The 12,427-nt window shown below is 41.6% G+C and overlaps 1 protein-coding gene across 3 annotated transcripts in view; it reads right to left on the bottom strand.

Moving 5' to 3' along the window:
- Nucleotides 1-12,427, bottom strand: part of DIP2B (disco interacting protein 2 homolog B) — a 365,089-nt gene that overhangs the window by 147,904 nt on the left and 204,758 nt on the right. For all 3 annotated transcript variants that reach the window (XM_073613683.1, XM_073613684.1, XM_073613685.1), the window contains 2 exons: nt 11,153-11,278; nt 2,976-3,188 (listed from right to left, as the gene is read on the bottom strand). In XM_073613683.1, coding sequence (XP_073469784.1) covers nt 2,976-3,188; nt 11,153-11,278 — 339 coding nt within the window. The remainder of the gene's footprint in view (nt 1-2,975; nt 3,189-11,152; nt 11,279-12,427) is intronic.

Genomic DNA, 12,427 nt, shown 5'->3' with positions numbered 1-12,427 from the left:
CATACAAGGTATAAAGCTTCCAACCCAAAGGCTCCTCCAGACAACAGAAACCCTAACAAAATGAAGAAAAATCAATAATTGTGTTGACCTGGTCTGGGAGGCTCTCCCTCCGACACACCCTATGGGATTGATTGCTCTTTTAAAGATTTTTTTTTTTGATTGGTTAATGTTAGCGACGACTTAGACAACTGAGCGCTGTTTTGTTGGTCCGCGGTTGAACGATCGGTCGATTTTCTAACTGGCCAGCTACCTGTGGAACATGAGAGCATTTTTACTGCACCTTTTAGAAATCCTATCACCAGCGAGCTGCCTATTTATACATAATACGATGCTTCAGCAATATTCAGAACCAACAGACTAGCAAAGTTTTAAATAGAGTGAAACTGGAAACCTCCCATACATATGACCATTTAGCCTAGGTTCACATTGGAGTGATTTGGAATGTGATTTGAAATGTCAAATCGCATGCCAAATTGAAGGCAATTGCCGGCCGAATCGGTGTGATGCCGAATTTGCGGCACCGCACCGATTCCCAAAAGTCACTGTACTACTTTTGGCGACTTCAGGGTGCGATTTCCATAGACATCTGTGCAGCAACCCGCGCAGATGTTTCTGAAATCGCACCCGAAGTCAGGACTGACATGCGGGAATGAAATCATGTGAGTTAAGCTGAACTTGCACAATTTAATTCCCGCTGTCAGTGTGAACCTGGGCGTGATAATAAACCCCCGCTTTTAAAGCGCTTACTGAGTATGCAAATTATTTTTCCATTAATTCTTGCCTATTTTGCAGATGTTCTATGTTGAAGCTGGTGCTATGACCACTGCTCCAGGTTTCTTGTTTTCAGGGTGACTCCTCCTATCTTGAAGCATCCTATAGAGTCACGCTGGCATACAAGGATAGATTTGCATCTATCTACACTGTGTGCATCAATAGAAACACACAGCTCCGTAGTCTAGGATGGTACGGCACTACCCTGGCTCCTCCCTTCCCCTCCTTTCTCCATGCTAACAGACCAGCTTGAGACTGCACTGTCAGTTCAGGGAAGCAGCACTGATTGTTGAAAGTTGTAAAGTGTAAGTGCTGGGGTAGGAATTTTAAAAAATAGTGTAATAAGGACGTTTATTTTATTATGCTCAATGTGGTAAGCTAAAAAAACGCTGATGGTTTATTTTTACTCTAAATACCATGAACAATTAAAACAAAACAATGTTCTCTTTTTAGAGATATAAACATTTTTTTTCCGTTACATAATGTTACTTGCATATACTCTTCATTTTAAGAAAATAAACATTTACTACAGGATATGCTTTCATAAAAGCATGAGAGCATAATCAGCATTCCAAAAAGACAGCCAAGCAGTTACTGCTTACCTACGGATTGTCTCCATCTAACTGGGGCTCCATATAGAGCCATATAGCTTAAATACAGGGAGGAGATGTGTCACTTGTCTGACTCACATAGCTTTGTGTGCTTTCTAAGTAGAGCTCAACAACTGGAGATGAAATGACAGCATAAAAGTAAAAGATCTACAGGACTGCAGCCAACAGACTACAGGGCTACACTTGTTCACTAAATGTGTTAAAAATATATATATATATATATATATATATATAAATGATATACATTATTTCATTCTTAACTGACTAAAAAGAGTGTTTAGTCCTTAAACCAAAAACCTACTGCAGGGGTGTCAAACTCAATTTCCCTGCAGGCCACATGGGCATTATAGTTTACCTCAAAGGGACGGTCATATCTGTAAAACTATGTATCTACTCTTTATCATATTAAATAATTGCCTCTGTATTTGATTATTACTGTGTACAGAGTGCAGGGCTTTGGGGTGCGCTACGTACAGAGTGCAGGTCCTAGGGGTGCACTATGTACAGCGTGCATGATTTAGGGGTGTACAGAGTGCAGAGTTTAGGAGTGCGCTGTGTACAGAGTGCAGGTTTGAGGAGTGCCCTACATACAGATTGCAAGGTTTAGAGATGTACTATGCAGAGTGCGCAGCACAGGCTGTTCACATCTCACTTCCACTCCTCCTCCATGGCTATGACCTCTGCACCACTCTCCCCCATCCCCTACTTCTGTACTAGCAGTGTACTAGTCTAGCAATGTAGACATGCCGCCTTGCAGGGAGATCATTGGTCTGCATCTGTCCCCGTCGTTAATGTGTGCAGACATCTGTGAGAGCCACAAGCCACCGAGAGCAATGCTGTCCTTGTAAACACAGAAGGATTCTGTGTTTACAAGTGTCAGCAGGAAGCGGAGGGTGAGGGATGAAAAAAATCTTGGGATGCGAGGGCCACATAACATGGCCTGGCGGGCCAGATTTGGCCTCTGGGCCTTGTGTTTGACAAATGTGATCTACAGAAAATATGCAAAAACACCAAACATTTCCCCCCCAAAAAAGAAGAAAAACAACCCCTGACTTTTGCTTGCAGCTTTCTCATCCACATAAATGCACTATATATGTCAACCGTGAATAAAGGCATAATTACTTTAAGCTTATAAACCTTCCACTTTGTGTATTATAACAAGAGTCAGAGCCACCATTTAATCCCTGAACATTTAAGAGCATATTTCTGTATTTCCCAAAGTGCTGATCTATTACTGAAGCACAATATTGCACATAAATGTATAATGAGGATTTACACAACATGCATTATGAAGTCCTGCAGACATAAGTACATATTCCCAGTAATTGTAAATCCAGGGAGATCAAACAGTAAAGGGAATGGAGTGTTGTGTCAGATACCCATATCCAAGCAGGGGTTACTCCCACTAGTGGGTTTTTCATACAAAATCTCTGATTAGAAACTGTCCACAATCAGAATAACACTGGGATCATGGAACTGGTGGGAAAGAACAAGGTGATAAGTGATATCAAGGGTTCTTAGGCAAAGCACACAATGCCTATGGTTTTGGTTACCATAATTCCTAAAGTGTCACCACTGAGTTATGATACATACCGATGTGGATATTGGATAGCATATCAGCAAGAGAGCTACTGGTACTCTTCACATCTCCATGTGACAAGGTAGATGAGGCGGAGGATGATGTTGATGATCCCTGCACAGACTTGTTAATCCAGGATTCTGTGTTTTGTAAACTTTGAGCAAGCACTGCAGACAGAGCAGCCTGGCGTCTCAGCGAACCTTCATCCTCGGAGGCTGATGAAGTGTCTATGAGATAAGAGTCACTAGAATAAGCATTTCCATATTGGAAAAAAAATCTTATATGACATAAGAAAAATTCCTGGGAAACTTAAAAGAACATTTTGGGTTCATTTACTTAAAGCAGAGCTCCACCCATTTTCTGCACTTTCCCTCTATGGCAGGGGTCTCAAAGTAGCGGCCTGCGAACTGGTTAAAAATGGCCCGCAGGCAGGGCTGATCCAGGACGTCTTTTTGCACTGCACCAAGGCACCACAGAGGGGGGGAGGCGCCGACGAGCTTTACCTCTCCATCTCCTCACCACTGCACGCTGTTGCAGCCCAGAGAGAGAACAGAGCGGAGGAAGGAGTGGAGGAGGGATCCGCTCATAGATCCACCCTTCGCCCTGCCCACCTAGGCACTATCGACCAGAGCCCCGATCCAGGGTGCTGCTGCCACCTCAGGGCAGGAGATTGTGTTCTCTGGGTCCCCTGTCACTAGGCCTGTGCGGAAGCCAAGAGGAGAGGACTCGGGAGGCAGATGGTCCTGACTGCCAGGAGAGGCGAGTGAGCCATCACACTGAGGCAAAGTCCTTAGTGGGGTGACGGAGGTCGAAATTTGTGCAGTGTGGGGGTATTTTAGGAAGTATGGGGGTATTTTATGGAGTGTGGGGGGTATTTTATGGAGTATGGTGGTATTTTATGGAGTGTGGGGGGTAATTGTGTTGTATGGGGGTATTTTATGGAGCGTGGGGCTATTTGTGCAGTGTGGGGGGGGGTAATTATGGAGTGTGGGGGGTAAAGCTGGGGGTTAATAATGCGTTTGCTGACACCAATGCTGGGGGCTAATAATGCATTTGCTGACACCAGTGCTGGGTTAATAATGCGTTTGCTGACACCAGTGCTGGAGGTTGATAGTGCATCTGCTGACACCAGTGCTGGGGTTAATAATGCGTTTGCTGACACCAGTGCTAAGGTTTAATAATGCGTTTGCTGACACCAGTGCTGGGTTAATAATGCGTTTGCTGACACCAGTGCTGGGTTAATAATGCATTTGCTGACACAAGTGCTGGGGGTTAATAATGCGTTTGCTGACACCAGTGCTGGGGTTAATAATGCGTTTGCTGACACCAGTGCTAAGGTTTAATAATGCGTTTGCTGACACCAGTGCTAAGGTTTAATAATGCGTTTGCTGACACCAGTGCTGGGTTAATAATGCGTTTGCTGACACAAGTGGTGGGGGTTAATAATGCGTTTGCTGACACCAGTGCTGGGTTAAAAATGTGTCTGCTGACACCAGTGCTGGGTATAGTATAGTATACTATTGCTGGTATAGTTTATTGTTTTTGAAGTTTTGAAAGTTTGCATGCGGCCCCCATGGGATATGAAAACTTGTCATGTGGCCCTCAGGCAATTTGGGTTTGAGACCCCTGCTCTATGGTATCCCCTTAGCTCATCATTTTCCCAATGCAATTTTTTTTTTCTGCTTGAAAATACCCAGCTTCTAAAAAAAAAAAAAAAGCTAGTGTGCATGGAGCCTTACAAACTGGAGATGAAGGCTGCTTTAAAAGTTTTAACAGCTTGCTGAAAGCTCTGCAAATGCTTTGTAAAAGCCTGCTGTTCACACTGTTCCTATACAAGCTGAAATCTGTGTAAAACCAGCCTAAATGCCATTCAGTGTTTATTTATATCTAGTTTAAACTGACCATTGGATGAGCAGGAAATGCAGTGGCTTGGTGAAGCTGGTTAGGGTTTGGGCTTCCAAAAAACCCCAATACCTGCAGGAATGGATCAGTATATTATTCTTCTACTTATGTTTGAGCAGCACCCATATTAAAAGGTGTAGAAGCTCCCACTGCACATAAAAAATGCTAGTTAAATGACACAACTGGTATCCACACCATGATTCCTGAATCTGCTGAAACAGTGTGAAGATGTTAGAAATTTATAAAATCCTTAACATCTATAGATACCTTAACTGTATTCATCCAAGTTATGTGTGTGTACTGTAACCCACTGTGCAACCACTTATCACTGCAATGAAATGTCAACAGAGGAAGCCTAAACAGAAATCTTCAACCCAGCCAAGCCTCCACTGATCCAACAGAGGTCTCTAAAGGAAACATGAAGTCATCTAAAAGCAAACTAATCACAAGATTAATGCAGCAGCTGTTACCTTTAAGAGCCCACAGAGCTATAATTTATGCACTGAAAAATCGCACAACTTTTCTTCTATTTCGTTTTTTTATTTTATTTTTTAAGGCCTTGCAGTTATCAGATTACATATGTATAAATCCTGTGCGTACAGCGAATTTACAGAAGACATTGCAAAGGTTGATTTACACATTGCTTCTATTCAGGCTGAACGATGCATGTACAAGGTTTTAATGTAATCTTGTATTCATTTATATCTTTATTGAGGCTACAAATAACTTAAGTAAGAAAACAAAACAAACAAAAAAAAACATTCAACTAAGAGACATGTCATAGGACCACAAATATACATTCTAGAAACAGGGCATGCGAACCTAATACTTATGCAGCTATGATGGAGTTAACAAAAAGGAATCCACCAAGTTAGGTAAATTAGATATTTTATTATCAATTGCTTACATACAGATCTGTTGATTCTTATTAAAGGGCTCATACAAAGGTACAAAGAATAACATGCATTCTTACCATTCTGTATTGAATCACATGTGCATGTCTTTTGGTAAAAAACTTAAAATGAAAAAAAGAATAAAAAACTGCTATGTGGATCGACACCTTGTACACAATAAGAAGGAGATCCAATTACTGTATTTATTGGCATATAACATGCACTTTTTCACCCTGAAAATCGGGTGCAAATAGTGTGTGCGTGTTATATGCCGATACTGCAATTTGGGCTGCCTAGGAGGGAATGGGGAGGGGGGCGGGACGAGCGCTGTCAGATTACATACAGCGAGAATCTCCTGTTTACTCAGCGGCCTCTGTAAAAGGAAGTCCCGTCTCCTGGGCCAGCATTGGACCAGTGTTCTGTCTATCATAGAAGCCAGTGCAGGATGCGGGGACTTTGTATTAAAGAGGCCACCGAGTAAACAGGATCGCTGTATGTAATCTGACGGTGCTCGTCCCACCCCCCTCCCTGTCCCCTCCGAGGCAGCATTAATCTGAGGTGAGGCTTCATATGGGCATTGATCGGGCTGCATTCATGGCAATGGTGAGGCTGCATGTGGGCATTGATCAAGCTGCATTGATGGGCAATTGTGAGTCTGCAGATGGCATTGATCAGGCTGCAGATGGGCAATGGTGATGCTGCATTGATGGGCACTGACCCTTATTTTGCTTCAAAGTACTTTATTTAAAGTTTAAGTTTTTTTTCCTGAATCTTCCCTCCTAAAATGAAGGTGCGTGTTATATGCCGATAAATATGGTATTTTAAGTAATATATGAACATTGAATTAAATAGAAAGAAAGGAACCTGCATTGACTATATGCAGGGGGGAAGGCCAGAAGAAAAGTTGTGTAATGTACAGCTGTGTGAAAAAGTATTTGCCCCCTTTCTGATTTTTTTTTTTTTTTTTTTTTTTTTTGCATATTTGGCACATTTAATGACTCTGATCATCACACTAATTTTATTATTACACAAAGATAACCCAAGTAAATACAAAATGCAGTTTTTAAATGATGGTTTCATTTATTAAGGCAAGAAAGCTGTCCAAACCTGCCTGGCTTTATGTGAAAAAGTAATTGCCCCTAAACCTAATAGCTGGTTGTGCCATCCTTGGCGACAACAACTGCAATCAAGCGTTTGCAATAACTGGCAATGAGTCTTTCACATTGCTGTGGAACAATTTTGGCCCACGCTTCTTTGCAGAATTGTTTTTTATTCAGCCACATTGGAGGGTTTTCCAGCATGAACGGCCTGTAGTCCAGGCTTTGACTAGGCCACTCCAAAACCTAAATTTTGCTTTGTTTGAACCATTTGGAGGTGGACTTGCTGTGTATCAGATTATTGCCCTGCTGCATAACCCAAGTGCACTTGAGCTTGAGGTCACTAACTGATGGCCTGACATTCTCCTTTAGGATTTTCTGGTAGAGCTCAGAATTCATGGTTCCATCAATTATGGTAAATCGTCTAGGTCCTGAAGCTGCAAAGCAGCCCCAGACCATCATGCTACCACCACCATGTCTGACTGTTAGTATGATGTTCTTGGTATGAAATGCTGTATTCGTTTTATGCTAGATGTAACGGGACGCACACCTTCCAAAAAGTTAAATTTTTGTCTCATTAGTCCACAGAATATTTGCCTAAAAGTCTTGGGGATAATCAAGATTTTTTTTTGGTAAATGTGAGATGAGCTTTTGTGATCTTTTTGGTCAGCAGTGGCTTTGGCCTTGGAACTCTCCTATGGATGCCATTTTTGCCCAAATTGTGGTTAATCACAGTTCATTCACGATTCAGCATGGGAGGGTGCAAATACTTTTTCATTTAGGGCCAGGCAGGTTTTAACAGCTTTTTTTTCCTTAATAAATGAAAATAATAATTTAAAAACTGCATCTTGGATTTACTCGGGTTATCTTTGTGTAATATTAAAATTTGTTTTATGATCTGAATCATTTAAGTGTGAGAAATATGCAAAAAAATGTAAAATCAGGAAGGGGGCAAATACTTTTTCACACAACTGTATACCTGAAACAGCGGTACAATAAGACTAAGGACTGAAGGGTCACATGTTGCTGAAGTATCTAGCCATCAACCTCAGATCTTCTGATATGTTCATATAGGGCAGGGGATATGCAATTAGCGGACCTCCAGCTGTTGCAAAACTACAAGTCCCATCATGCCTCTGCCTCTGGGTGTCATGCTTGTGGTTGTCAGATTCTTGCTATGCCTCATGGGACTTGTAGTTCTGCAACAACTGGAGGTCTGCTAATTGCATATCCCTGATATAGGGCCTATTTACACCTTTTATAATGCAGATTAAAGCGTTAAAGGGGGATCCTGTTCCATTAAAGCATTAATAACAGTACAAAGCTTGTGCTGTGCAATTTGGCCCCCCCGCATCACCTAAAAAACCTGTCCTCCCCCCCATAAAGTGATCACGGTTAATCATGGCTGCTGAGCCCTGACACTGTGGTCAGTTTACGTGCCTCCGATATCTTCTGTATCTCCTGTGTCCTCCTCCCCCCTGTGTCCCCCTCCCCCTCCCCCTCCCTGTCAGCTCTGTGTGGGAGCCCCCCCTCCCTGTCAGCTCTGTGTGGGAGCCACCCCTCCCCTTCTAGCACCGTTCCGAGCAGTGCAAACATTACTGCACACAATCACTGCCAGCCCCTCTGCTAGTATAACCTGTAGTATATACTGTATGCCGTTTTGTAAAATTCATCTTCTAAATAACTTAATTCCTTCTCCCCGATCAGTGGTCACGAGACCATCCGTCGTTCTTTCTCCGATGTATGTACTACAGAGGAAGGTCAAGTGATCACCAGTCGGAAGGAGATCTCGGCCCCTCCCTCCGTAGTGCATATATCAGAGGAAGAGAGCGATGGGCAGTCACATGACCGCTGATCAGGGAGAAGGAATAAGGTATTTAGCAGATGAATTTTACAAAACAGCATACAGTATATAGTACAGGTTATCCTAGCAGAGGGGCTGGCATTGATTGTGTGCACTTAACAACCCCTTTAATGTAGTGTCCCATATAGGTAATGCGTGGGTCAAAAAATTTCACACCTGGTTTTGATATATCAAAGCACCTTATAGGAGCTTATGATGGGAATGACAGTGCACATCAAAAACATGACAATGCACCCACCCAAAGCAATAAAAAAAAGCAGAAAACCCCAGGTGCATAAATGTGATGCCAGGCAAAATGAGCCATTACTGACTAACGCATCAATCTTGGTTGCAGGCAAGCTAACTTTCATTTATTTTTAACAGGAAAAAATGAATTAAGCTAAACATTTATCTGTTGGAAGCTGCCATTGTTTGACTTACAAGCTGCATACTAGGTAAAAAACATTCACTAAGCTATGATGCCAAAGACTGACTTTGCTGCCCACCAAATAGCATAGAGCTTGTGAGACTGACAATGGAGCCTCCATCTTAAAGTTAATACAGATTTAATTAAAAACCAACCTCCAATTAAACCAGTGAAAATACACAAGAGATAAGTATTCATAAGTGTGTACAGATACTTACAGTCTGCTAAGGAGGCTCAACATAGCAACACAACATGGCATACAAGGGGCTTCTAGAAGCAAAGTTCTACTTTTTGATATAAACTGGAAAAGAATGTGACTGCTCCATCTATGGCTGACAGTCTAGGATAATCATATGTATTGCAGATGTCAATAGACAGGCTTTTTACTTACCCAGCCTGCTGTATTTTTAGAATTGATTTAAACTTGAACAGAGACCTAGACTAATATCTATGCCAAAAGACAAATTAAAAAGTATTGTAGTCTGTGGCTAAGATGAAAAAAAAACTGTTTTAGCTGAGTATTAAAAAAATGTTTGCTCAACAATAGCAAGTTTATACTAAATCATGAACATTTTGTTTCAGTATAAAGCAATTATGTTTGGAATAAAAACAGCTACATTCATACAAAATTTGTGGACTGAAACCTCCCAAGTCCAGTTTAAAATTGCTTTCAATATTCCCTAGGGTACACAAATTAAGTAAGACATTCCCTTATAAACCATGCCACCATGATCGTTCTAATGTTTGAGAAGTATAAAGAAGTAGGCAGCAGTCCCGAACCTTAGTGTGTATACTATGTTTACTTTAAAAAGTATATCCAAAGCCATTTTTTAATTTAAATAGAGTAATTCTTGTCAGTTCTTTATTTTATTTTTCCATCCTTGTCCTATTGGGAAGATTTACCCTCCTTTCCTGTCCTGTGAACATAGCTGAAGTGACAGGAAATCCAGAGTATTGTCATCAGAACAAATGTTCCCATTTGAGAATTTCACCTCTCTTCCCTCGGGTGACAAATTTTGGATTTCACATCACTTTCAGTCCTGGAGACATTGGTCACCAGCAGTGATGAGCTCAGTTGTGTTTAGACACAAGTCTGAACCCGCCTGAGCTACCCCCCACAAAGCTGGCAAAGCAGACAGCCAATCCCCACCCTGCAGTTGCTCTCATAACTTTCAGCCGGGATAGCTCAGGTGGAATCGGACTTGTGTTCAAACACGCCTAAGCGAATCCCTAGTGACCAGGACAAAGAGAAGAGGTGAGTTGCCTGAGCAGGGACACAGAAAGCAATAAAACGCTGACTCTTCACCACCCTATTCAAAATGAATTTAAAAAAAGGTCTGGCTTTAGATACACTTTATTAGCACCTGCTAAACACTAGAGAGAGCACAGTAATTTAACTAACTAAAGAAGTGGGGCAAATGGCACATGGGCAGAACAGTGGCTAAGTGGTTAGCACTACCTGGCAGCATTAGGGTTGTCGGTTCGAATCCCTACCACAGCACAACCTGCCTGGAGTTTGCATGTTCTCCCTGTGCGGGTTTTTTCTGGGTACTCCAGTTTCCTCCCACACTCCAGAGAAATGCTGGTGGGTTACTTGGCTCCTGTCTAAATTGGCCCTAGTATGTGTATGTATGAATATGAGTTAGAGAGCTCAGATTGCAAGCTCCTTGAGGGCAGGGACTGATGTGACCATACAATATATAGGTACAGTGTTGCGTAAATTGTCATCGCTATATAAGTACCTGTAATAATTAGGTGACTAAGCTCCAGTGTCCAGTTTGGGGTAATGCCCTAATCCATGCAGCTTCTCTTTAAGAAGAGGGTATGGCAACCATGAATGAGCAGGTATGACAGCAAACAAAATATATAAAAGAGGTATATACAAGAGGTGCTGAAAGGCATTAATGTAGAGTTTCCAGTTTGAGGTGTGAACGGTCTCAGGATCACAAGCAGAACTTAAATGGTACAAAGGCCGTCATGGTGATATACTGATAAAAGTTTAAAAATATATTGCACAGGAGTGACATACCTGGAGGTGTACATGCATCTGCTGGAGATTGCACAAACGTTGAGCGCCTTTTGGTTGGCATGGGCAGTGCCATCTTCTGTTCCTTATGTTTTGCCAGTGCAGCTTGGACTGCTTCTGTATGAATATCTGCAGGGGGATATATTTACATTCATTTCACATTTAACAATATTATCCAAAAAAAAAACAGAACTTATTAAACCTTAATTTCACATATGTTATTATGTTAACGCATAAATCATGCTGCAATAACAGGGAACAGAGATCCTTCCTCAGAAACCAGAAGCTGTTTTGGATGCAGTCAACCATAAGGTTTGTGTTGGTGGGAGGCAAGTAGAGAAACCCCTTAAAGTGGTTCTATGGTTAAAATGTTTTTTACCCTAATGCATGTAATCACCTCTATTTATTTGAACTAAAATCACTTTAAAAAAAATCTCCATTCTAAAAGGTACTGACACCATTTTTAGGAATAAGACTATCAAAGCTATTTTTCAAATGGTATGCAGCATACAGTATGTATGTGCAGGGGCGCAGGGGGACGCATACTGGTCTTTACTTCCACTGTAGGTTTCACGATTAAGTAATGAATAAAGCCGACCATAGACTGTTAGAATCTTGGCTGGTTCAGCAGGGACCAGCCGAGCTTTGAAAATGTATGGGCAAGCCCGATTGTACCCAAGTTGATCAATTTTATGCGATATTGTATGCGAATATTGCCAGCGGCTAGCAATAATCACTGTGTGTTCACCCAGCAGGGACAGCTCCCCGTGCTCCCCCCCACCCCGCTGCTGGGATAACACAATAGCTCAGCTGGAGGGATTTCCCATCAACACTGAATGTGCTGATGGGGGAATCGATTGATTTTCTTTCCTGCAACCAAAATCGCACTGTCTATGGCCGGCTTAAATGTTAGGATGAGATAAAGTGTTAAGGGAGATAATTTAGGAGATAATTTTCAATCTCAGATGAGAGGTAGGATAGGTGTTAGGGTATGCCAAAGGGTTAGGTGAAGATTAGGGGGAAAAAAATAAACAGTTTTCTCTTGTTATAAAATACACACTGAAATCCACAAAAAAAAAAACAAAAACACTTTTCTAGATGAATCACAACACACAAATCATAACAATACATTAAAAATGCATGTACTTTTAGGGCAAACAAATGTGAAGGAGCCCTCAGACAGCTCTGCAACAACAGAGCCACATAAAGGCTCAATCAAGTGCTGTAAAAGAAACATCTAACAATAATAATAACAACAACATTTATGGGCATATTTTT

Source organism: Aquarana catesbeiana, linkage group LG02, assembly GCF_042186555.1.
Source record: "Aquarana catesbeiana isolate 2022-GZ linkage group LG02, ASM4218655v1, whole genome shotgun sequence".
NCBI lineage: Eukaryota > Metazoa > Chordata > Amphibia > Anura > Ranidae > Aquarana > Aquarana catesbeiana.
This window is presented reverse-complemented; position numbering and strand designations above follow the sequence as displayed.